Source organism: Colletotrichum destructivum, chromosome 2 (assembly GCF_034447905.1).
Source record: "Colletotrichum destructivum chromosome 2, complete sequence".
In the NCBI taxonomy this organism is placed as follows: Eukaryota; Fungi; Ascomycota; class Sordariomycetes; order Glomerellales; family Glomerellaceae; genus Colletotrichum; species Colletotrichum destructivum.
This window is the reverse complement of record NC_085897.1, coordinates 1,233,696-1,257,692: the sequence shown is the minus strand read 5'-3', so window position 1 is coordinate 1,257,692 and position 23,997 is coordinate 1,233,696. Positions and strand designations below refer to the sequence as shown.

Here is a 23,997-nt window from a genome sequence, read left to right as displayed (position 1 = left end):
ATCGTAAACTTGAAACACAGCAAGCGTGAAGGTCTGCACGTGTAGTTGAGTCAACCCTTCCCCAAACTTTCCAGTGAGCGTGGCATCAGTCTAGTCTCGCTCAAAGCTCAGAGTCTCTGAAACTTTGGCACAAACGAAGTTTGATTGAGCATAGATAGCGTGAGTTCATGTGAGGAAAAAGTAAACCACCTTTATGGCTAACACATAGCTGAGTAGCCGACATCTGCGAAGTGCCGGGATAGCCTCAAGGGTTGCACCCAGCACGTATCACTCCGAAAAGAGTACCTTACTTGAAATAAACTAAAACGTTGGTTCGGACCACAGCTGAGAGGCACCAACTCCCTTCTCCGCACAAGACGCTGGCTACCAATATGGACCGATAAGCAGGCCCGGAAGTAGTTATCTGGGTGAGACGAGTGGCATAGTGGGCTGCTCGGGCTCCCGGCTACCAGGGACCCAGGTCTCATTGTCTTATTTTGAAGTAGGTTAGAAACATTAAGCAGACTGTGTTACATCTGGAAACAATTGTCTAGTGCCGGGTACATCCCTCAGTCTCGTTGCGCGGTCGAGGCGGATGAGAAAACTTTGAGACGCCGAGCTCTTCGAGCTGTGGCCGATGCCGACATATTCTCTGGGCGCCACTCATTGTCGGTCAATGGGGAAACGCAGCTCACCAACGATGGAAGACGGCATAAGATTCGTGACTCGTGAACCGGATGAGTTTTCTTCGACTTGAATCGGCGAAGGGCTGGACGGATTTGAAATAGGCGACAGCTTGGCGACTCATATCTTCGCAGAAACGATGGGACGAAGGAGATCCAAGTGCCAATCACTTGGGCACCCAATCATCAGAGGGAAGTCTGGATATACATACTGGAGAGTTTCGTAGGGTTACAGTTACCCCTTGAAGCCTCTTGACCAGAATACGCTATGGAATGAGCGTCCCGGAACTTTAGTTCTCGAACGTGGTTCAAACAGGAATTAGTGAGAAGGCTAGCGGTTTTCGTACTAGCAGCGAGTTTGAAATGTTTTAGTCCGCGTTACAGCAAGGCGTAGCTTTGGAATCTTGTCGCCTGGAGCTTAAAGCGCCTCTTTCTCTCTACAGACCCCACTTGCCGCCGGGATAGCGACGAGAACGGAGGCCGAGGTGGCCGTCCAATCTGGCGGAGATAGCTGCAGGTGGCCCGGGTCTGCTGGCCTCATCCCACGTTCTGCGGAGGTCGTAATGGGGCACATGCGGCCTGCGCGCGCTCTCTATCTCTCTCTCCCGCTCCGAGATGCAGGGTTCGTCCTAGCTCTCCGTGATTGTTGCCTAAACGAACCCGAAACCGGGCAAAGCTTATTTCAGGCGCTGGAGTTTGATTCCAACTTCGATGAATCTTCTGTGGTGCGCACCTTTCCTGCGATGCCAACTCTGCCGATCACGATCACCACGTGTGGGTGAAGAGAGGTGCCGTTGTGGAAATCAGATGCCACTTAAAGAAGGCCGGACGAAGTGTGTGGTTTTCGGCTTACTTTGGAGATTTACAGATCATCACTATTTCCTGCAGCTAGTGAGTGATGATTATGGTCTTGTTCAACACCACTGCGGCCTGTACAGTCGGAACCGTTTCAAAGCAAGTCCAGTCATCACGCACCCGTTCGAAGGTGACGAGTCCCCGAAGGCTTGGGGTCTTTGAACGATTCTCCAAGCCATCAAGCGCGATAGGCTAACGTCAATTACGGCTGATGAAGCGATTGGTCGAATCTCGACAGGCAGGGTTGAAACATGCTCGCGAGGCGGGCGGGACGCCCACTACTTACGCGGCGCGCCACCCCACCGAGTCAGACCGAGGGAAGAATATAATCAACATACATGGATTCAGGAGTCACTGGGTTATGGAGGGTAGCTGAGAGGCAACCGGAGGCCGACCAGGAGAAAAGCCGACTTGATCACCGGGCTGGAGGAGGAACGAAAGTTAAGAGGGGAAAAGTTAGGTTCTGGCCGTTGAGAACCGGACCGTGTGATCCTACCAACGAGCATCGGTTCTTGCCAAGCAACATGACTGGCGGATCGCGGTGGAGAAATTCGGCAACGTCGATCATCAACCTGGCCATCGGTGCCGGACTTTGGGGTCTGGTACCACGGTCGACTCCTCAGAGCTCGCGAGATAGGAACCCTTCTGGTTGGTACGCATTGAGCGAGAGAGATTCGTGGATTCACTGTCCCAGGGCTTGCGGTGTTGAAACATTGTGTGCTCCGATGCTGCCCATCCACTGGCTGTGAAGATCGGCCAAAAACACAGGCGGGTAAAACTTCTTCTCCCCAGCTCCACATGAAAGCTGATCTTGTTCAGATCCCGACATCAGACGGACTTGAAGATATGCGCGCGGGGTGGCCGTTGCGGACATCACGTCGAGGAGCCTCGCCATCCCGGAGTGCGATGATCCCTGAAAACACTGCAGCAGCCAGTAACCGCTTCTCGATCGTGCTCTGGGGCAGGGTCTTCGGCGGCCTCGGACGAAGTGTACCTGTAATGTGTTGGACCATGTTTGAGATGACGACGCGATGAGGGCATCCAGAGGTCTTGTCGCTCGATTTGACTCGGCTCTGCCACAAGTATATAACTCTGCCGAGGACACCCTCTCAAGTTTGGACCCTTCATCAGCAAGACATCGTTCCAAATCACTAGTTCATTACCACTGTGTCCTATCACTGGTCTCTCTCTCTCGTGCCGTCTATTCACCTATCAGTCTATCACTTGTGCCAATATACATTCTTCAAAATGCGCTACAACCAGCTCATTCTTTCTCTCTTCCTGCTGATCACCTTCGTCATCGCTCTACCCACCCCAGCCCCGGTAGAGGCCGTTGCCACTCAAGTAGCCGCCGATAAGACCAAGACCAAGACCGGAAACAAGAAAACTACCACAAAGACAGCCAACAATAATACTAAGAGGCCCGTCTCAAGGGCTGCTGACTGTACCGCAGCCAAGAATCTGGCTGATGGCATCAAAAGAAACATGGATATCCAGGACAAGGAGCTGAGAGAGCTTGAAGCCGTGAGGAAGATTGTCACCTCTAAGGACGCCTCCAAAAAGCAGAAAGAGTTCACAGATGCCAAGAACGCGCTTGTGAGGACGGTCAAGGAGGGCATGTCTGTCCGCGAGAACAACGAGAGCATGGCAACCAAAAAAAAGGACAATACTGTCATTAAAGGCCTGAAAACGGTACATAGAATTTCCCTTGTCTTTGCGCGGAGCAACCAAAACATACTGACAGCGAGACAGGTTGCCGATGCTCAGAAAAAAGAGCTGAAACAGGTGCAGGATCTGAATCTGAAGAACACCAAGGCTATTGACGATATCACCAAGCTCGAGACTGAGTTCAAGGAGGGCAAGAAAAAGAACGGAGATAACAGGAGGGATGTGAGTGCATGATAAATCCCAAAGTATTTTCTCTGAAACCTGTTAACTAACACGATGGATCAAGGCTTTGAAAGGTTGCTAAAGTTGACTATGATACGTCGAGAGCAAGAGAGCGGGTACGAAGCTGAAACGTCCTCGGAACATCTTGGAAAGCAATGAGATTGGTTTTACCAGCGACTGATGTTGCGCATGGCCAAATTCTCTGTAAATATGGCGAATCTAGCGACATAGTAGATTGGAAAGTGCAGATATCACAGCGCCTCATTGCTGAAGTATGTAGCAGTAATTTCATTGAAAAAAGGTGGCTCAGCCCAGGGAGTGTACATGCGAGTGCTGCCGAAAAAAGCAGACTCATCTAACGGGATGATGCAAAGACTGACTGAGCCACCGGCCGAGTTATCATGAACACCGTGCTTGTGGTGGCGAAGCTCTGAGGGAAAGTATACATCAGATAACCTTTTTGTGTAGTGCTAGTACGAAGTCAAGCTGCGGTGTAAGGTGTAATTAGTGTAAGTTTGATGGCTAAACATTCAAGGCGAATTTAGAGATGGTAACTGTAATTTTGATGCAGAGATTCAAGCCCAGGCGGATAGATAAGGACTGTACCCCAGGACAAGGAAACTGAGATGAGAAAACTAACTGATTGATAAGCATGTTTCATCCAGTTCAGCATTAAGATGGAAGGTGAATTTGCAGACACTGCAGTCAGAATACAACGTGGTCGTTGGATGCGCTCTGGGAAAGAGAAAGTGGAATCTTGCTATATCAAGAGTTAGACAAAGATCTATCTTATAACTTTTGTTTTTTAAATTACGTACACGTCCAGGGTTACCGAAAACACAGCGTTTCCAAGAACGTCTGATTAATGATACAGAGTTTGAAGTAATTGAAAGGATGTGGCGGTGATGTATGATAACAAGAGAAGGGTATTGCCTACGAGACCACTTTAAAGGTTTCAAGATCTTGTGTTCCCATCTGGTTTCCTAATTACATCTTTAGGAAGACCACTCCTCCTTCCCACTACAAAGAAGAAGTAGCGAACTCAAGACACGTGCGCGTGAGTAATTGACGACATAGACTGGTAATTCCAAACCCAGACGGCAATTATTGAATCTCTTATTGCGCAGTAACACCGCATACCGTCAAGGCTTGAACCCCTTTGTATGAGAGAGCGATGGACGAGATAGTTCTGATGACGACTTCAATTGATCTCGGCACAGAGATAGATCCCGCATCCAGACATTGTCTATGACCATCGACCAGCGACGTAGAGGATAAAGCCCGGGGCCATTCGTGAAGGACACGGACTTGCCCAAGAAAACTCATATTGACCAAGAGCTCTGTAGTTTGTTTTTCCGAGAACAGGTTTTTTCACCAACTTGCCATATGCTTTTCTCTGGAGTTGGATATCACCAACCTCCTTGAAACCTTGGACTGGTATCCGGAATAGGAAACTAAGAAGTCCAATGATCCCAGGATGTCGCAAGTCCCGCCAAATCGAGGCTGCAGACGCAGGACCCCGAATCCTCCCAAGTATTATCCAAGTAGCTCACCCAGGTGAAGGGGAATCTTTCACATGGTTTTATGGTTTGCTCTCTCAAGGATCGCACGTCGCAAAAAACGAGATGTATTTCAGACCGGAACTTGAGAGAGTGTGCCGTCCACGCCGAGAAAACAAGCTACTTACTTGCCTCACCCTTCACACACGGGACATCCCCCCACACCGGTCGGTCCACAATGCCAAGTGCTGCGTTCTTGAGAAGAGGGGGCAGCCAGAGCAGTCACGGCCAGAGAAGATCCAATAAGGTGGAAGACGACGCCCGCTTCCCCAAGCTTCTCTTCGTTAGCGCCGTACCGTTTTGATTCATCGCTATGAAGCGCAATAGCAGTTTGCGAGCCGTGCTAGCTGAAGAAACCCAAACAAGCAGAAGAAGAAGAAAAAAAAAGAAAAAAAGAAGAAAGATTACAGACAAACCCCGACCATTCAAGGTTCCGCCTCGGCTTGATCTGATCTTGTAGAAAGTGTGAGGTAGAGTCAAATAGTACCGCTAAACGCAAAGAGGCATGCGAGAACGAAAAAGCATGAATGCAGCATCCGGTTCATCTCGGTACCTGTTTGAAATCTCAAAGGACGCTCATGGAAGGCTGGACTTGCCAGCCTTTTTGATCTGCAACTTTCGGAAATACCGTCCGCCAACGCCGACGGGGCCGTTGGCGCAAGCCGGCAGCCGCAGACTGTAATTTTGGCAGATGAGTGATAGTCTTTTCTCAATGCGACATTCCGGAACGCGGATGGGCTTAAGATGGATGGCTTTATGACTCGTGAATCAGTGATCACCTACATGGGAAGTGACTGTCGACTTGGCAATGCAGGAGAGGGTGCATCAAGAGGAATAGTCCCCGGTTGTCGAACCGGACGAGATCAGGACCACAAGGCCGGGCAGGTTGTGTGTGTGCGTGTGTGTGTGTGTGTGAGAGAGAGAGAGAGAGAGAGAGAGAGAGAGAGAGAGAGAGAGAGAGAGAGAGAGAGAGAGAGAGGGCCGTTGACGTCCCGGAACGCTGGATCTCTCTATCAGCCAATTTCTTTGGCCATCTCAATACTCCTCCAGTTCAACATCCAAACTGACGGCTTGGCAGGGCAACCGACGCCGCCGCTGAGGCGCATTACTGATCGGTTCCGATTCCTCGTCCAAGGTCCGAATCTGCTCATCAATCCGAACCTAATACCAAATGCCGTTTCTCTCGGCTGTTCTTTCGTTCTGTTCGAGCATCCGCGTTCCTTTCGCTGCTCGGTTCCACGAACACACACACACACACAAACACACACATCCCCCCTTCTCTCTATCTTTCTCTGTCTGTGCCTCTCCATCTTCCCCTATACAGGGTTTGTCACAGGTTTCAGCAACTGCAACCATGACCACATCTGTCCGCGCCGGAAGCCGAGCGGCATAAGCACTTGCGACGTTTCATCCTCGTGGATCTCCCCTCCCCCTCACGCTTTTCCTGCATCGTACCTGACAGAGCCTCAAGGGTGGTTGCGTTTCGCCGAGGGATCATCCCCGGGTAGCTTGAAGGAAACTCTGTTTGTGAAGGAGAGGGGGGGCGGGGAGGCCCTGGGGAGCGTCGTTAGTTCCCGAGCTCCCGATCAACGGTTACGCCCGGTGGAAGAGAGGGGCTGAAGCTATGATCGCCGGCCCCTCCTCCATCAGCGTCACCTCACTGACACCGTTCTCTGTCATGTCGGTTGACTGGGGATGATGTGGCCGTTGGGCTGAGGGCTAAATCTGACTATTAGTAGTCCCCAGAACCGCCCGCTTGGTCCCTTTTGCTTTTCATCCGGTCTTCATTCGTTCTGTCTCACAATTTCAGTCACATCGTGCTGGTCACTCGTTTCTTAACCAATTGCCCAACTTCGTCACAGTCTCTTTTCCCTTCTCTCTCTCTCTCTCTCTCTATCACACACACAACAGATAATCTAGACTATTTCTTCATCTCCCCCTCCCGCTTCCACTCCACAGACCGGTCCACATCTCTCCCGTAATCCCACCCCTTCTTCAAGTCAAGATGCGCGCTTCCGTCACTTCTGCAACGGCGCTCCTCGCCACCATGGTCTCTGCCCACGGCAACATCGTCTCACCTCCCGCCCGCGCGGCCGGTGCGGCCATGGCCGCAGCCTGCGGAGAGGCAAATGTCCAGGCCGTGACGACGGACCCTACCATTCCGCTGGAGGACCTCACCAACCCGCCTGCTACTTGTAAGTTTTTTTTTTTTTTTTTTTTTTAGTTTTTTTTTGGACGGGCATCCTGTCTGCGGTCCTACGCGTTATCATTCCTTCCTAACAGCAATCCGCTCCAGGCCAGGTGGACCTCTGCCGAGGCGCAAAGTTCGAGGACAACACGGCCAACGTGCAGACGTTCAAGCCGGGCGAGGTTGTCCAGATGAAGGCAGCGATTCCGATCCCGCACGAGGGACCTATGAACGTGTCCGTCGTCGACACGGCCACGAACAAGGTCATCGGCGAGCCGCTCATCGTCTTCGACACCTACGCGGACGAGAAGCTGCCGCAGCTGCCGGCGAACAACACCGACTTCTCCGTCACCATGCCGAACCTGCCGGCCGGCACTTGCGCTCAGGGCGGCCAGTGTGTGCTGCAGTGGTTCTGGGTCGGCACGAGCGCGAAGCAGACGTACGAGAGCTGCGTGGACTTTGTCATGGGCTGATAGAGAGGGTTTTATATAATGTCGATCTAACTCTTCCTTTTCCTTCAAAGGTTTTCCTCTTAGAGATATGGGAGGCCCCTTTTTCTGTTTATTTCTTCATCTTCTCCCATCTCCTCTTGAAGGGGTTTTGGAGCACGTAGATCAGCGTTACATATATGCCTTAAAATGCTATGCTACATTGGCTGAAGCATGTCGCAAACTTCTCGCTTGATTGACGTGACATAAAATTACTCGACCAATTCCTTTCTCCATGTACTTTTCGCTGGAGAAGCGGGCCACAGGAAACAAACGCTACATTGAATGACTAGACTACTCTTTTCCTCGCGTCGCGCGAGTCGTACCAAAGCTTAAACACTCATCTGTGTGTTTTATTGAAACGAGCCTGTGTAGTCGTCCTCAATACCCAACAGACAGACTACGTAGCCCAGTCGCCCAGTAATAGGTCGAGCGGCATGTTCTCCATGAAATCTAAAGAGGCCTCGTTCAATAGCATTCGCAGGCTCGGGTCAGCGCCGTCGTCACTGAAGACCGGTTGACTTTCGCCGTAGAAGGCAAAGTCGTTCTCGCTCGGTAGATTGACAAAGTTTTGCGTCGGCGCTATGAAGTCATTGGCCGGCAACGTCGTACACGCAGCAGACTCTGCGGGCCGGTGCGCCGTGCTGCCACTCTGAAAGTAGGTTTGTCGGTCCAGATCGGGATCGAGCTGCGGCAGGTACTGGAACTGGCTATGGATGCGGTCGAGCATCTCCAGACACCGCTTGGCCGGCCTGCTCCTCGGTGCCAGCGCCTTCAGGCACGCCCGGGATTTAGAGACGGAGTGCTGCCAGGCGGCCCTGTCCCGCTCCGACTGGGCGGCCCGCGTGAGGTAGTTCGCCTCGAGGACCAGGGTCGCCTGGAACAGGAAGTACGTGGCGTACCAGATGATGCCCTGGTGCAGGGCGCCCTCCAAGGCCAGGCAGAAGGCGGCGATGTCGTGGACAGTCTGCATCGCGACGTCGAGGCACTTCTCCTCGGCGTCGACCTTGGTCGGGAGGTAGCTGTGCTGCAGCTGGCTCCCGCGCCAGAGGAGGATGCGGAGGTTCTGCTCTTTCCAGAGCACCACGGCCCTCGGCGCGCGGAACCACGAGGGACAGTCGGCGGCGGGGGCGACGAAGTAAGCGGGGAGAGCTTGCTGCCAGCGGTCGAGGTCTCGTTCCAGGGTCTCGGCGACGCGGTACTCGATCTTGGTGCCCGCGGTCTTGGCCAGGAGGAACTCGTGATATACGGCGTCCGCGATCTTGGCCAGTTCTGCGTGGGCAATGATGGTCGAGTACGTCGTTGGGTAATCGACCGACGGGGGCACGGGCGCCTTCAACGGCAACTCCTGTATTTACCGTCAGTGAACTCAGATAGTATCTAAGACAGCACGTCTCTCTTGCTTTTGGCTGTGGTTACCTTGTCATCGATGTTCCGGGGCACTCGGGTGTCGATGAAATCTTGGGACATTGCCGGCGGCCTTCCGGTCGTGATGTTGAAGCCGCTTTCAAAGCAATAGATGGTCCAGAAGAGCTGCCGACGCCGCTCATGTCCCAGGGTATCCTCGGACCCCGGCGGCTCGCGGTGCAGGCCGAGGCCCAGCGCCATCCTGTACGCCAGGCCGCCAAAGTTGTAGCCCGTGTTGGTCCGGTCCCTCTTCTGCAGGTAGTTGCTCATGAGCAGGAAGGCCTGGACGGTCTCGATGGTGCCGGACTCGAGCATCTGGAGAGACAAGCTCGACCTCGCGGCGCTGTAGTAGCCCGACTGCAGGTGCTCCGACTCGGAGCTGGAAAGCCAATGGCCGATGGCCAGCACCATCTGGTAGACGACCCGCCACGGCGAGTGGCCGGGACGCTGCCGGCGCCCCGCGTCGACCCTTTCGCGGAACGTCTTCTCGTGCAGGACGGGGTACGACGTGTTGTAGAGGAGAAAATACGCGTCTATCAGCCGGCTGGCGACGTACGTGGACTGGAGATGGAGACACTCTATCGGCGCGAGCCCCTGCCCGGCCGAGCTTGAAGATCTGCGCAGGCGTTTGCGATGCGACGTTGGGTGCTGATGCTGTTGTTGTTGTTGTTGTTGTTGTTGTTGTTGTTGTTGTTGTTGTTGTTGTTGTTGTTGTTGTTGTTGCTGCTGCTGTTGCTTGGCTGCATCGGAGACGTGGATCACGGAGTCGATCTCGCCGAGCAGCTGGGAACCGGAACTACTCCCTGAGAGGCACCAAAGGCACGCGCTCGTCGGTCAACAGTCCTCCGCGGATGGCTCGCACACTCCGATCGATCTGTAAAGAGGGAGAGGCGGGCTTTACTCACCCAAGTATCCGGAGTCGTGGGTCGACAGCATGGCCATGCCGTCGTTCTCGTGCGCCGAGGACTTGCACTCGGGGGACAGGGAGCCCTCGTGCCACTCGTAGCTATGAGGGGTCACCTCGTCCGACTCGTCCGGCGTGTGCGAGGCGCTGCCGATGTCCTCTTTCTCCGCCCGCTGCCTGTCCGCCTCCTTGAGCGCCGACTCGATGTCGAGTTCCGGGTCCAGCGAGCGCAGGAGGTCTCGCAGCTGGGCGCACCGGAGCTCGGCCGCGTCGAGGTTCTTCCGGGTCAGAGGCGTCCGATCGGGTGGGCTCTCGAAGCTGCACGTCTTGCCTGATTTGGCGCAGTAGGAACATGGGTCGTTGGGCGCGCTGCCTCTCATGCAGCGGCTCTTCCGCCTCTGGCAATTGACGCAAGCTCGAACCGTGGCTGGGTTGGAGCATCTACGGAGGGAGTCCGGCGGCATCTTGCGGCACACGACGTCACTGACCGGCCCGTACAGGGAGGGGAGGGAGAGGGCTTTGGAACGGGGCCTTGGAACAGACGATGAGTCTCTCGGATCCCACATGGGGCGGATGAATAAGGTAGCACCCCGTCACACAATGTAGAACCAGAATCGAAAGGCTGTCTGCCAGTCCAGGTGCTCACCAAAAACTGCTGCCATCCAAGTCTCGCCGCAGTTTGTTTGTGCCATCCACAGTCCGCTGACGATTAATTACCCCTCAAGCAATCGTTATCGGAGCACTGTCGCCCGATCCAGGGGGTGCCACTTTAGGCGCAGCCACATGCTCGGCGCGGGGTTGAAAGTTGTGGAGTGTGTGTGTGTGAGAGAGAGAGAGAGAGAGATGGATGGATGTGGGGGGGACAAGTCAAGGATGAAGGATTTTGTGAAAGTTCCAAACCTCTCTTCTGGAAAAAGAAACTAAAAAAAAAGACTAGTTTTTTTTTTCGTGAGAGGTACGGATTTGACGACACGAACGGCATACTGCTGTTGCCAGTTTCAGGTCTTCTTTGATGATAAGTTCAATTGTTGTCTTACACGTTTCAAAACAGGTACTCAAAGTTGGCTAGAAACCGCCTTTGCAAGTCTTCAAACCGCACAGATTCACAGCATCGCGTTCATCTCACTTTCAAAACACATGGGATACCATAGTGGAAAACAAAATAGAACGAACGGTCGAGTCTTCAGGAGCTAGAATAATCTGCTAAAGAACCCCCGCCTCCATCGAGCTAAAACGATGGGCTCTCTGCTTCCTTAGACAGCAGAGGATTGAGGGGCAGCGCATGCCTCGCAATTCCTTCCGGATGGTCGGGACATGGTTTATTCGTTGTCCGTCACCTTGATAACAGTCGACTTGAACTTCCTGGCAGGAACCCTGCGGTTGAACAGGATGTCCGTCTCGCGGTACGAGCGGTGTTTGAGCTCGGGCAGGAAGAAGAAGGCCATGATCCAGCAGACGCAGGCAGTGCCTCCCCAGACGTAACCGCACTTGCCGGCGAGGTTCCATCCCGTCGGGTTCAGCATCTGCGAGGCCAGGTAGATCATGGGGATCTCGGCGACGTAGTAGGCGGCGCGGCCGACGGCGGTGCTCAGGGCGCGGAGGCGGACGGCGGACGTCTCGGCGATGATGGTGTACGAGATGGGTCCGAGGGTGCCGGCGAAGACGAAGGAGATGAGAATGCCGAGGACCGCCTGGGCGTAGTTGGTCGCGACGGTCTGCTTGATTGAGGCGCAGATGCCGAGGATCATGAGGAGGGTGACGTTGGTGATTGTGCCCCAGAGGTAGATGGTTCGGCGGCCGAACCAGGCGGTGAGAGGCCATGAGAGGGCGTTTGCGAAGAGCTGGAGGCATGAGTTGATCAGGTTGAGGTCGAAAGCGCGGTCGTGGCCCATTCCGGCTTCTACACATGGGAACAGTCAGTCATCTAATGCTGCCCCGAGACAACTATACAATATGTGGGATGGGGGGGGGGGGGGGGGGCTCGCCACTTACGCTCGAAGAAGAAGGTCGCCTGGTTGGCAATCAGGTTACCGGCAAAGTTCTGCGACGCGTACATCAAGCAGGTGATGGTGGTTCGCCTCAGGTCGACGCCCCTGAACAGGTCCAGCAGGGTCGGGTTGCCACCCAACTGAGACTCGATCTCGACCGTTCGCTCAATCATGGCATACTTTTGCTGGTTCTGCTGGATGGTGGCGTTGCTAGCGCCGAGGCGCTTGACGGAGCGAAGGGCCTCTTCCTTGCGTCCGCGACGGATGAGCCAAAAGGGAGACTCGGGGGCGAAGAAGATGATCACCATGAGGGGGGTCTGGGATCAGATGTCCGGTTAGCATCTCAGACGGCATATGTACGATGAAGGAGATAAGGTGTGAGAGACAGTCTTACGGGAAAGACCCATTGCAAGGCCAGAGGTCCGCGCCACGCCCACTCGTCCATCCGCTTGTTGTAGCCGAGGGTGGCGCCAGCGACGATGATGGAACCAATGGACCAACTCATCTGCAGAGTAGCCGTGCAGGCGCCACGGAGGGCGAGAGGGACGATCTCACTGGCGTAGGCCGGGCCGATGGCAATGAAGAAACCCCAGGGGATGCCCTCCAACGCTTGTCCGACGGTGAGAAGCTCGAGGGAGTTGGCCTGGGTGCAGCAGTTTTTCGTTAGAATATGAGATCTGCAATAAGGGAGCCGGGGGGGGATGAGAACGGTCAGGGCTGGGCAAACTTACGAAAAAGGACACAAAGATGGTGGCGTTCATGAGGATGAGGGCCAACAGAGTCGTCACTCGGTAACCGAAGCGGTTGACAACAGGACCGGCCAGGAAGACTCCGACGAAAGCACCACACTGACCGGCCTGGAAGAGTGCGCTCTGCCACTTGGTCTCAATGACATATTCTTCTCCCACCTGGACGCCGTACTGCATTTGAAAAGCCCTTTGAGCCACAAAGTTGCCGTTCAGGAACATGTCGAATGACTCCATGACCTACTCGGCCGTCAGCAACTCCTCTTCTTTCCCGATCTTCTTACCAATACGTCTGGAGACTCGATGCACTGCAGGCGGTCTTGGTCTTGTCTTGGTGAGAGTAGCGGGACTTACAATCGTGAAACACATGATAAAGGCCCAGAAGCAAGCCTTTGGGTGCGTCTTGACGGCCTCCCACATGCCCAGCTCGTGCTCCTCATTCTCTCCGTCAAAGGCATCGTTCATGAAGTCCGTGTCGCCCAGCACCTTGGAGTTGGGAGCGTCGACGTGGTGTGCGCCCGCTTGCTTCTCGTCCACCCGTCCGGCATCATGCCCCTCGACGACTCCTGTTGACATTGTCGGGGGAACAAAAATACCGTCTCAGCTACTGTCGCCGTTGCGTTTGATGGGGTTTGGGTTGGGGTCAAGAGACCTTGATCAGCCAAAAAAGGAAAAGCCAAGAAATCAAGGGGGGGGAGGGGTGGGCAAGTGAACGGTGCAGAATGCCAAGATGGATTAAGAGAATGCCAAGGGGGAACAGCGCGGCCAAGGATTTGAGGCTCTGGGGGCCAGTTGGTCTTATACTACGCGTGTATAACATCGACGCATCTGCCCGCGGACAACATTGATCGTCACCGAATGCTCGCACGACCCGACGTGCCGCCAGCTTTGCAACTCAATTGGTGCGCGTGTAAAGCGTGGAACAGTTAGATGGAGTAAACGACCGGTTCCTTTTCGCGTCCGGGGGTGTTCCAAGTCCTATCAAAGGTGCAATACTCCTCATTGCCCGGGGGGGAGGGGGGATGGGGCCAACTTTCCCGCTGACACTTCGACGCTCGAGAGAGAGAGAGAGAGAAACTTGGGGCCAGTCCGGTCTGGTCTCCCCCGGGTTATGCGGAGGCGGGGGAATGGATGACAATGGAGATCAACCCAAATTCGTATCTGCTCATCTCCTTGAGCCCGGAGACAGGCCTCCTCACTCAGCGTGCATCCACACGGTATGGGGCCTGGTAACCAGTGAGGGCTCTGCCATGTTCGTCATGGCCCATCGAAAACCGGTTGCATGTGACGTCTCCATAAGCAAGTTAGGTCAGATACGGCCAACGCTAACAGGAACCGCCTGTTTCCCGCCTTTCGCGAGACTCTGGCCATGCTGCTCCCCAGAATCCCCTCCTGGAGAAGGCGCCGAGATAGGTCCGAGGAGGAGAATGGATGGATGTTTTCTCTCTCCATATCTCTCCAACTTCTCCGCCGTTTGGTTGATGTGGGTGCCGCATATAAACTATGTCGATCACATGGTGGAGGTCGCCGGAGGGTAGAGAAGCGGTTCAATCAGAATGCTTCTCGGGCCATCTACGGGAAGCTAAAAAACGTTTTTTTTTATTGTCCTTCTTATTTAAAGATGAAGAAAAGGCAAAGGCTTTTGGAGAAAAGATATCCTTCGTCGGAGAGACAGATTCATGGCTATTGTTTTCTCCATGCTCCCCCCGAGCCTCGGCAAAAAGACAGACAGCCAGACAGATAGACAGACAGACAGTATCACGGTGGTCACGAGAACAACGATTGAAAAAGCTAGCAAGGATTGCCAGAGCCCCAGTTTGATAGGAAGGGCCTTTTGACGACATGACCAGGAGAACAGTAGAGCGTGGCCAAAGCCAGGAACAGAACAGACTCACTGCTGGTTCGACTTGGAGCCCATCGACCCCGCCGCCCCCTTGCAATGTCAGAACCAGGATTCGGCTCGGGTAACGCAACTCCACATCAGACTCCAGTCGCTGGAACTCTGGCCAATCTTTCCAACGGATTCAGCGGTGTGGACGGCTTGCGGCGGTAACCGCTCGGAGGAAGAAAGACAAGGCGAAAACAACGCAACCTCGGCAGGTTCTTGGCCGGGGATTCTGGGGGGTGTGTGGGTTCTCTCTTTTGCCTTCCTTCCGAGTAGCGCCCCAGGATGGATCCCTGCCACCTTCGAGCCTCCTCGCCTTGACGGAGCCATCGATGGTGATGAGCAGCTTGTAAAGTAGTAGCTTGTCCTAATGCTGTTTCATTGGCCTTGACAGCCGCCTCGATGTTTTGAGCCTTTCGTCCAACCGAGATGAGACATTGTGGGCGAAATCCTAATCCCGTGGAACGTTCTTCGTCGTTGGGCAAACTGTGATCGTGCCATAAAGCCCCCCCTTGAACCGAACCGCAAATTGACGTCGTTAGCATGGGTTCGAATCTCTCGCCTTCAACGAGCACTGATGCGTAAAATGATAATGCTATGACATCTCCCTGAAGCCGACAAGATAAAATTTTGACTGACGTCTTTTGGCCTGCTCACCGTAATCCTTCCTGACCAGGACCCTTGCATCGCAATGCCGCAGTTGTCGTCAAGACAACCCATCCACGGCTTCGTGTATTTTTGAAGTGGCATCATGATGCCCCGACCAGCAGGCTCCCTATGTCGGCAAGCCCAATCTCGTCCATCGGCAACCTAGCTGCGACGTTGCTTACCCACGTGCTCCCGAGTCCGTGGTAACGGGGCTGAGACACTGCATGAACGGCAGCAAGGATTCATTCAACATCAACCATTGTCGAGAAAATCGCCGCTGACAAGGGAGCCTTACATGAATTGGATCTATACAGCTGATCCTGCATAGATCCACTCTGGATAGCACCTTCTGCGAATCACTGGTGCAGTGGTAGTGTTGTTTTGCTCTTGTATCGGTCTCACCCCCTGGGTCAAAGGAGAGAATTGCATGGCTATTCACGTGGTCATTGGTGGCGTTTGTGACTCGGCCCCCAGGGTTAGTGTTGGAGATGCCCACCGTGGCTACATCCTCAAAGGTGTTTCGCCCAAGTATGCTTTGGCATATATGGAGAGCCCCCTAATATGATATCCAGTAAGCAGGATCACATCTGTAAGCTGAAAAGAGTGAGACTTGCCTTTGCAATTTAACTAAATCACTTGCCGTTCTCTTGTTTGGTGTTGACTTCACTTTCTGGGAGACTGTTTACCGAGCGGTTAAGGTCCCAAGTTGGTTTAGCCTGAGTCTCGACAGCCAAATTGGAGGTAATCAACACGTTTATAGTATATGAATGCTCCAAAAGGGCTCCGCAAGTCAACTTGAGCAGATAGCACCAATCGTTCGTCCGGCAAACGCAAATACAGGCGCATCTCCGGTGACTACATTTACACCTTTGACAAGAAAAGAAATGCGCGCAAGAAATCGTTGAAGCACGCGATAGCGAAATACACCCAGCAGAATCCGAGCGCAGCTTTTGATTATCATGAGTTCATTGGCCTGATCTCAACATTTGTCACCCCGAGCAGTGCTAGTATAATCCATAAGGCCTTTACTAACAACATCCCTTACATCTATCCTGAAACGGATACAGCTGGAGAATACTAGACAATATTGGCCAACTCCCGGACTAGAGAAACCTTGCAAGACCTGAAACCTGTTTGATGCGGACCAGTAGAGAAGACTTCAAGCAAGAGGAGATTGTTCCTAAAATGGCAAACTAACGCAAAGTCAATGAAGCCTATCCAACCAACAATGGAGGCCACTGCCAAGGCCCATAAAGTTTTGGGGAGGAAAAAGCACTTTATCCGTAAGAGTCGTGGAAGCCAGAGACAGCTAATGGCTAATGGTTTCGGATGCATATTCTTTGGATCCCTCTACTATAATCAAGCTTGTGTTCTTCCCGGCCCTCTTTTCCAGGATGGCGGGAAATCACGCGGACCAACTTGCTCGGTCTAAGGCATCCATGGACTGGGTCACTAGATGACAATGATAGGCTATAAGCTCGTTCATGAAGCCCCACAAAGACCTCAGCGTTAATTCAGTATGTGATCGAAATCAGACATGTCGGCAGTTTCAGGACTTACAGATACTCGACCTCAAATCTTCAGTTGGTGTGACGAAGGCACAATGACATAAGATGGCAGGACAGTAACGAAACATGAGTTGGTCTCTGTATCAAGTTAACAATCCGAAGAGTAAGCTCGTGAACAGACAAAAGAAAAAGGATAGAATTCTACATCAACAACCAGTAGAGGAACTGAAGGTCCGACGAACTTCTTACGAGTCTGTTCTACAACCCCTTGAACTATTTTGAACTAGCGTCTTGAACCATGACGTCCGCCGGCCAACAGTGCACCGAGCCTAGGCCGCCAAACCCCTCTCTCCTTTTGACCAAGGGCCAGACAACTCTCCCCTCGTCGTCGAATCATCATGTTATCGAAATCTCATGGCTCCCCGGTCTCACGAGTCATGGAGTATGCCTGGCGTTTGTAAGATCGGACGGGACACGGCCGACGAACCTACTCTCGGGACGAAGTAATCTCATGAACACCCCGGCATTGTCCCCGCGTCTTCGGAGCACTACGCGCCGACACCTTAAATTCCAAGTTCGCGGCCACGCGGGACCTCCACTTTCCCCAGTTTCCCCCGGTCGATGTTGGAACCCCGGAATGATTTGTATGAGTCGTCCCGAGGGAAACCCCACCATGGTCTGCGGTTCCTTATGTATCGCCGTGTTTCTTCTTCACTTCCTGTACCTTGAAAGCTTCAGTTCCTATCAGCACCCTTCAGCCATATTGACGCCTATCACATCCTCCTTTTATGATCTTGATGCAGTCAAGGTTACCTTACAGCCAGTGTTAGCTTCTATTCTCAGCAATCATGGAGGTTTCTTACGGAGAAGCCGGTGAGTGGTGGCACTTGACACACTGAGGGTTCAACTCTCCATGTGAGCTGACTGGGCATCATCGTCAGGCTACAAAGGGCTCATTCGTGAGCCTTACATCTTCTTCCTTGCGTGTTTTGCAAGTATTGGCGGCGTGTTGTTTGGGTAAGAGTGTCCACGGCCGCTTCCAACGTATTATAAGAAAGCTCATTGCTCCTGCTTCTCAGCTACGATCAGGGTGTGATCAGCGGTGTTCTGGTGATGAACAACTTCGTCAGTCAACACCCTGCCTCCTGTGATACGCATCTGACGATATGATCTGTCCATAGGCCAAGCAATTCCCGACACTCGCCGAAGACGCAACACTTCAAGGATGGATGGTGGCTGTGCTGACACTCGGCGCCATGGTCGGTGCCCTGGTCAACGGTCCGATTGCTGACGGTATCTCCCGCCGCTGGACGATCCTCCTTGCCAACGCCATCTTCCTCTTCGGCTCCATCATACAGGCGGCGTCGGTGAACGTCCCGATGATCTTCATCGGCCGGTTCATCGCCGGAGTGTCGATTGGTCAACTGTCCATGGTCGTCCCCCTGTACCTCAGCGAACTGGCGCCTCCGAATCTTCGTGGTAGTCTCGTCGCCCTCCAGCAGCTCGGTATCACGGTTGGGATAATGGTTGCGTTCTGGTTAGACTATGGCACACAGCACATTGGCGGAACCGGTGACGGTCAGTCACCCGCGGCGTGGAGGCTCCCTCTCGCTCTCCAGTGTGTGCCCTCGATGATCCTGGCCGGCGGGACATTCTTCCTCCCGTACACGCCTCGGTGGCTGCTGATGAAAGGTCAGTCCGCTCTTTGGTGGTTGTTCAGGCATCTTTCGGAGTCGCTAACAGAAAAATAATCCAAGACCGCGAGGAAGAGGCCTTGCTCACACTCATCCGCATCCGACGCGTTCCCCAGACCGATCCCCGGCTGAAGCTCGAGCTGCTGGAGATCAAAGTCGCCGCCCGGTTCGACAAGGAGACGACCGCCGAGATGTATCCCGGAGTCATCTCAAAGCTGCAGCTCACCGTCCAGCGATACAAGTCGCTGTTCGTCGTCCGCCACCTCAACCGCCGCCTGCTTATCGCCTGTCTGCTCCAGGTCATCCAGCAATTCACGGGCATCAACGCCATAATATACTATGCGCCGAAGATATTCCAGAACATTGGTCTCTCGGGCAACTCTGTCGACCTGCTGGCGACCGGCGTGGTCGGGGTCATCAACTTCTTCTCCACCATACCCGCCATCATGTACATGGACCGCTGGGGACGCAAGAAGGTGCTGCTCATCGGCGGAGTCGGCATGGGCGTCTCCCAGCTCATCGTCGGAACGCTCTATGCCGTCTACAGAGACTCCTGGGCGAGCAACAAGTCGGCGGGCTGGGCTGCTGCATTCTTTGTCTGGGCATACATTGCAAACTTTGCCTTCAGCATCGGATGCGTCAACTGGATTATCCCGTCCGAGATTTTCCCGCCCGGCGTCAGATCACAGGCTGTCGGACTGGCCATTGGGACGAATTGGCTGAGCAATGTAAGTTTCTGTGCACCCTTCTTGCTTGATGAACAACTAACGTTACCTGAACAGTTCATCGTTGCTCTGATCACGCCGAGGATGCTCGAGGCCATCACCTTCGGCACATTCTATTTCTTCCTCGGTAAGTCATGCTGCCTCTGCTTGGCTTCCGTACACTGACTTTCTCAGCCTTTTGTGTCATACTCATCGTCTGGGTGTTTTTCTTCGTTCCAGAAACCAAGGGGGTCCGGATCGAGGAGATGGATAAGCTGTTCGGCGGAAATCAAGGTGCGGCGGACATGGCTAGAATGGCTACCATTAGGCGTGAATTGGGTCTCATTCCTGATGGAGCCAACCTGAAAGCGAAGGAAGATGTCGATATGGGGGTCAGTGAGATTGAGAAGGCCTAAACCTTGTGGGGAGTGAGTCGAGTAGATAACCTGTATATGGCCGATCGAGTGTTGTTTGTAACATACGATTAAAAGACACGACTTGCCATCTTGGGAACTCCATAGTACGATCTTGCCTCGGCACCTTGGACAATGTTGAAAGAGTCAGCAATGTTGTCCGCGAAAAAAAGGTTTCATTTCGTCAGGCTCAGAGGCTCTTGACTTGGACCATGGCTGTGTCGATGACTTGATTCCAGCGCACGTTGGGCAATGAGACAATCACACCCCACCGCCAAAGCTCTGCACTAAATTAGGGTCGACCCTTGTAGACAATGCCTAGGTGTTTTTGACGAACCCAGTTTCAGCATGTCTGTGAAGAGTTTTGTCCAGTTGAAACACAAAACAACTGGCCGAGAATCAAACCGAAGGCGACTAACCAACCCATAGTCGTCATTGCCAGCGTCAAATGCTCTTACCGTCAACGGCAACCAGAATGCCATCAGAAGTCCTAAACGCAGCCCCAAACCTTCTGGTGAAGTAATTGCTGTCCGTGCCCGCCCAGCCGGATACTGATCTTGGCTCCCGCTCGTAGTTCACGGCGCGCGCTGCCGCTTGGTTCCAGCACGGCCGGATCATCCGACGCCCTCCGAGTCTGGGCGGCCTGAAGTGAGCTGAGTGAGTCCATGCGCCGTCCATCGCAAGTGAAAACGTGTTAAACAAATACAAACGAGAAAGCACAGGCAAGGTATAACCAAGACGTTGGCCGCGAAAAGGGGCGTGGCGGGGCTAGGAACACCGCCCCGGAAGATTGCCGACTCTCCATCGCGTGCTGCGACGCGTCAGTCCACAGCATCTCCACAAGTATCCCACAAGTTTTCCACAAGTTTTCCAGCCAAGGGTCCAGGGAGATCTAATTCAAGCATTCAGAAAGCTTGATCGCGGCTCCTATTGGCCCTCGCCGCGGCGATGGATATAGGGGCGGATCGTCATCGCGACGAAGATCGTTCCACCGCTGCCCGGACGAGCCTTGCCTTGTAGGTCAGCGCTCCCATTGTCGGCCACGACGCGCTATTCAATATCCTCCTACGACAACAGGTCGTGACTCTTCGTTTGTTTTGTTTGATCGGTAATTCGGCGGAATAAGACGATACATCCATTACCGACAGTGACCCAGTTGGTTCTCTATAACTAGTATGTTAGACCAGCCGATTACAAGGATGAAAGAGGGAACTCACAAGGCAAACACAGATGCACTTCGCGCGATAGCCTATGTTAGCCACGTCGAGATGTAAAACTTGGACCGAGACGACTCTGAACATAAGATCTCACACTCCAGGACGGAAGACGGACCTTTTCAGGTACACAGCAGCCAACATGCAACCAGCCCATTTGCCAGGTTGGATGGATCTGAGACCGCGCAGTGGGTTGCAGACGTCAGCTGTGGAGAGACGGAAAATTGAAAATGGACCTGCGTGTGCACAGCCGCCCGGCCGCCCCAGGGAACACCACTACTACCTCTTTTAACTCGGGGGTTGTTCTGCCCATCTTTGAGAGACGTTCTTGGTGGCTCTTTTTTGCGTTGTTGTCGTCGATGCCGAGAGTTCCAAGAAGTCCACATCGACTTAAGCCTTTCTTCAGCCCGCCAAACATATCAAGATGAGGCCAACACTCCCGATTGTGACCGTGGGTCTGAGCTTGACAGCGGCTGCCGGCGCCATTGAGGTAACATGGGACGACGACGGTAAGTTCAGCAGGGCTGCGCTGCTGGCTGCCAAACGGTCTTTCGTCTGACTGACCCTCCGTCAGAATCCATCAAGTCCGCTGCAGGCACAGCCGCCTACGGGTTAGTCAAGTATTACACCGGAAACAACACTGGTGACACGCCGGGCAACCTACCAGATCCCTATTACTGTAGGTTATGAACGGATTTGCCGACAAGAGTCTTTCCAGAGCTTCACACTGATGCATATTCAGGGTGGGAGGCCGGTGCCATGTTCGGCACGCTGGTTGATTATTGGTGGCTCACGGGGGACGACTCGTACAACGCAATCACCACGCAGGCCTTGCTTCACCAGGCGGGCGACGATGATGACTACATGCCCCAGAACCAGACCTTGACCGAAGGAAACGACGACCAGGGCTTCTGGGCGATGGCTGCCATGTCGGCGGCCGAACACAAGTATCCCAACCCGCCCGAGGACAAGCCGCAGTGGCTCGCCCTTGTCCAGGCCGTCTTCAACGAGTACGTCAGCCGCTGGGACACGGAGCACTGCGGCGGGGGCGTGCGATGGCAGATCTTCACCTGGAACGCCGGGTTCGACTACAAGAACTCCATCTCCAACGGGTGCTTCTTCAACGTGGCCGCGCGCCTGGCCCGGTACACCGGCAACACCACCTACTCGGACTGGGCCGAGAAGGTCTGGGACTGGCAGACGGACGTCGGCCTGCTCACCGCCGAGCACGAGGTCCTGGACGGGGTGCACTTCGAGGGGAAGTGCCCCAGTTCCACCGACAGCACGAAATGGTCCTACAACGCCGGCATCTTCCTCTACGGGGCCGCCGTCATGTACAACGTCACGGAGAGCGACACGTGGAAGACGCGCGTCGACGGCATGCTCGAGGACATCAGCCAGCACTTTGTCCAGAACGAGACCATCTACGAGGCCTACTGCGAGCCGACGGCGCAGTGCAGCCAGGACGCGCAGAGCTTCAAGGGCTACCTCGCCCGCTGGATGGCCGCCACGTCGCAGGTCGCGCCGCACACGTCCGACTCCATCAGCAAGCTGCTGCTGTCGAGCGGGAAGAAAGCGGCCAAGGGGTGCTCCGGGTCGCCCGCCTCGGGCTTCAAGGGCCACCCGGGCACGGCGTGCGGCTTCTCTTGGCTGAGCGAGACGTTCGACGGCCTGGTGGGCGTGGGCCCGCAGATGACGTCCCTGCAGGCCATCATGTACAATCTCGTCCGGTCGGCCGACGGACCCGTCACGGTCAACAGCGGAGGCGACTCCAAGGGCAACCCCGACGGAGGCAAGAGCGACGACGGCTCGGGCACGGCGAAGAAGACCTTTGCGGAGATCACGACGGGGGACAGGGCCGGGGCGGCCATCTTGACCATCCTTGTCACGGGTGGCGTTGTCGGCGGCACTGCTTTTCTTCTTATTTAAGAGTCTTGAGATATCCCACAAATGTTTAGCTTTTTTATTGACTTATTCTTACCACTGTATTCTGGGGGCTCACGGCGCTAGGCATGAATGAGCTCAATATGGTGACAGCGTTGTGGCTTGATATGCTACTAGAAACAGCTTGAACACGACCCCTGTGAGAGACTATATACTCCCGCGGCACGTGTGACAGCACGTAAAAGCGGTCAGGATGGGTTTCCGGCGTGAGGCAGCTGCCCCTTGTTGAAGAGGCGATCTTGTGCCATCGGCAAGTTTGCCATTTTGAAATCACGAGAAGCCGCACCTATATACATAGTAACTACACTAATAGCTTTATACAAATGTTGTATTGTTTTTAAGTTATTCTTTTAAAGACTATTAATATGCTATTCAAGTTAGTATAACTACTAGCTTTACTTTAGCTTTTGTGTATTAGCTTATGCACTTAACTCTCTTCATAAACCTTTTACTTACTGTTGGTCTCACAGGTGGTGATACTTGTACGAGTGGTAGCAATGGTAATATTAAGTGGTGATATTGCTTGTTGGTTGTATTGTTGAGATATGGAGGTTGAAAGTCTAACTATGTAGCCAGCAGCAAGGTGAACTAGGATATGCCCCTCGTTGCAGCTGAGTGGCTGACCGGTCTCTGCCTTCCCATACTCCTGTTGCCTACGATTACGCTTCTTCCAACGCTTTCATTATAATCAAAATTTATCATCTAAAGCTGTAGCAGCCGGGCTGACAGTGACTGCATCTAAATGTAACCAATTGAGCCACAAGCAAAAGTTCTGCCAGTGCTTGCACGCTTGCAGGCGCTGCTGTCAACGTTTTTTTTATCTAGGCAAGAGGTCGACGCTTGCCTAGACGTATCTGGTCCAGCGAAAGTGTCATGTAACAATAGAAACCTCTTGGTATTAAGAATACAAGTTACGAAAATGACACTGGGCGGGGGCTCGACTAGATACGCGGCGTCATTGTCATGAGCGTTTTCAAACCTCTTGTTTCCGCACTGGTCTTATGTTCTTAATAATCAAATAATCAAATGCAATCCTTTTCCGATGTTCTACTACCAGCATATGAAGAAGACACTTGTATCAGGCCAAGTCCACGATAGGCAGTCCATCCCGAGTTGATAAATTGAGAGTCGACTGTGTGAAACTAAGTTTGTGCAGCGTGGAAACCTCATAGATGCTGAGCTTCGCGTGCAAACCTCTTGTCAAAGTCAACACCTAGATCCTCAAGAACCCTCTTTGCTACGGGCCGACCGCCGCCCCAGACCCCGCCGCCAGGATGCATAAAGGGCCCAGCAAGATACA

General features: G+C 53.6%; 7 protein-coding genes across 7 annotated transcripts; 5 read left to right on the top strand and 2 right to left on the bottom strand.

The window, feature by feature from the left end:
- The first annotated feature begins 2,620 nt into the window (after window positions 1-2,620).
- On the top strand, window positions 2,621-3,690 carry CDEST_02581 (uncharacterized protein). The gene is made up of 3 exons (XM_062918740.1): window positions 2,621-3,209; window positions 3,270-3,407; window positions 3,472-3,690. The coding sequence occupies exons 1-3, from the start codon at window positions 2,766-2,768 to the stop codon at window positions 3,487-3,489; spliced, it is 600 nt and encodes a 199-aa protein (XP_062774791.1). The 5' UTR covers window positions 2,621-2,765; the 3' UTR covers window positions 3,490-3,690.
- Window positions 3,691-6,621: 2,931 nt separating this feature from the next.
- On the top strand, window positions 6,622-7,890 carry CDEST_02580 (Putative cellulose/chitin-binding protein). The gene is made up of 2 exons (XM_062918739.1): window positions 6,622-7,161; window positions 7,263-7,890. Exons 1-2 carry the CDS (start codon window positions 6,972-6,974, stop codon window positions 7,625-7,627), a joined length of 555 nt encoding a protein of 184 aa, XP_062774790.1. The 5' UTR covers window positions 6,622-6,971; the 3' UTR covers window positions 7,628-7,890.
- A 152-nt stretch (window positions 7,891-8,042) lies between these two features.
- CDEST_02579 (uncharacterized protein) lies at window positions 8,043-10,417 on the bottom strand (the record flags this gene model as incomplete). Its single annotated transcript, XM_062918738.1, has 3 exons — window positions 8,043-8,990; window positions 9,062-9,852; window positions 9,955-10,417. The coding sequence occupies 3 exons, from the start codon at window positions 10,415-10,417 to the stop codon at window positions 8,043-8,045; spliced, it is 2,202 nt and encodes a 733-aa protein (XP_062774789.1).
- A 682-nt stretch (window positions 10,418-11,099) lies between these two features.
- Window positions 11,100-13,376, bottom strand: CDEST_02578 (Putative major facilitator, sugar transporter, major facilitator superfamily). The gene is made up of 5 exons (XM_062918737.1): window positions 13,042-13,376; window positions 12,673-12,927; window positions 12,336-12,584; window positions 11,946-12,258; window positions 11,100-11,853 (listed from the first exon to the last, which is right to left on the bottom strand). Exons 1-5 carry the CDS (start codon window positions 13,261-13,263, stop codon window positions 11,273-11,275), a joined length of 1,620 nt encoding a protein of 539 aa, XP_062774788.1. The 5' UTR covers window positions 13,264-13,376; the 3' UTR covers window positions 11,100-11,272.
- Window positions 13,377-14,363: 987 nt separating this feature from the next.
- CDEST_02577 (uncharacterized protein) lies at window positions 14,364-14,951 on the top strand. The gene has a single exon (XM_062918736.1). It carries the CDS (start codon window positions 14,367-14,369, stop codon window positions 14,523-14,525), a length of 159 nt encoding a protein of 52 aa, XP_062774787.1. The 5' UTR covers window positions 14,364-14,366; the 3' UTR covers window positions 14,526-14,951.
- A 2,509-nt stretch (window positions 14,952-17,460) lies between these two features.
- On the top strand, window positions 17,461-19,634 carry CDEST_02576 (Putative major facilitator, sugar transporter, major facilitator superfamily). The gene is made up of 7 exons (XM_062918735.1): window positions 17,461-17,601; window positions 17,670-17,745; window positions 17,808-17,853; window positions 17,910-18,420; window positions 18,486-19,150; window positions 19,205-19,274; window positions 19,322-19,634. Exons 1-7 carry the CDS (start codon window positions 17,577-17,579, stop codon window positions 19,540-19,542), a joined length of 1,614 nt encoding a protein of 537 aa, XP_062774786.1. The 5' UTR covers window positions 17,461-17,576; the 3' UTR covers window positions 19,543-19,634.
- Window positions 19,635-21,115: 1,481 nt separating this feature from the next.
- CDEST_02575 (Putative glycoside hydrolase, family 76, six-hairpin glycosidase superfamily) lies at window positions 21,116-22,701 on the top strand. Its single transcript, XM_062918734.1, has 3 exons — window positions 21,116-21,262; window positions 21,328-21,432; window positions 21,496-22,701. The coding sequence occupies exons 1-3, from the start codon at window positions 21,178-21,180 to the stop codon at window positions 22,680-22,682; spliced, it is 1,377 nt and encodes a 458-aa protein (XP_062774785.1). The 5' UTR covers window positions 21,116-21,177; the 3' UTR covers window positions 22,683-22,701.
- Window positions 22,702-23,997: the final 1,296 nt, after the last annotated feature.

Excerpts from the sequence above, each read along its gene's own strand:
- CDEST_02576 (XM_062918735.1), top strand. The coding sequence starts at position 17,577 with ATGGAGGTTTCTTACGGAGAAGCCG. Across the intron at positions 19,151-19,204 it reads GGACGAATTGGCTGAGCAAT|TTCATCGTTGCTCTGATCAC; the intron begins GTAAGTTTCTGT and ends TTACCTGAACAG. Across the intron at positions 19,275-19,321 it reads CACATTCTATTTCTTCCTCG|CCTTTTGTGTCATACTCATC; the intron begins GTAAGTCATGCT and ends TGACTTTCTCAG.
- CDEST_02578 (XM_062918737.1), bottom strand. The coding sequence starts at position 13,263 with ATGTCAACAGGAGTCGTCGAGGGGCATGATGCCGGACGGGTGGACGAG. Across the intron at positions 12,928-13,041 it reads TTATCATGTGTTTCACGATT|GTCATGGAGTCATTCGACAT; the intron begins GTAAGTCCCGCT and ends ACGGCCGAGTAG. Across the intron at positions 12,585-12,672 it reads CCATCTTTGTGTCCTTTTTC|GCCAACTCCCTCGAGCTTCT; the intron begins GTAAGTTTGCCC and ends TGCTGCACCCAG.
- CDEST_02580 (XM_062918739.1), top strand. The coding sequence starts at position 6,972 with ATGCGCGCTTCCGTCACTTCTGCAACGGCGCTCCTCGCCACCATGGTC. Across the intron at positions 7,162-7,262 it reads CACCAACCCGCCTGCTACTT|GCCAGGTGGACCTCTGCCGA; the intron begins GTAAGTTTTTTT and ends AATCCGCTCCAG.
- CDEST_02581 (XM_062918740.1), top strand. The coding sequence starts at position 2,766 with ATGCGCTACAACCAGCTCATTCTTTCTCTCTTCCTGCTGATCACCTTC. Across the intron at positions 3,210-3,269 it reads TCATTAAAGGCCTGAAAACG|GTTGCCGATGCTCAGAAAAA; the intron begins GTACATAGAATT and ends ACAGCGAGACAG.
- CDEST_02577 (XM_062918736.1), top strand. The coding sequence starts at position 14,367 with ATGGCTATTGTTTTCTCCATGCTCCCCCCGAGCCTCGGCAAAAAGACA.
- CDEST_02575 (XM_062918734.1), top strand. The coding sequence starts at position 21,178 with ATGAGGCCAACACTCCCGATTGTGACCGTGGGTCTGAGCTTGACAGCG. Across the intron at positions 21,263-21,327 it reads GGTAACATGGGACGACGACG|AATCCATCAAGTCCGCTGCA; the intron begins GTAAGTTCAGCA and ends ACCCTCCGTCAG. Across the intron at positions 21,433-21,495 it reads CCTACCAGATCCCTATTACT|GGTGGGAGGCCGGTGCCATG; the intron begins GTAGGTTATGAA and ends ATGCATATTCAG.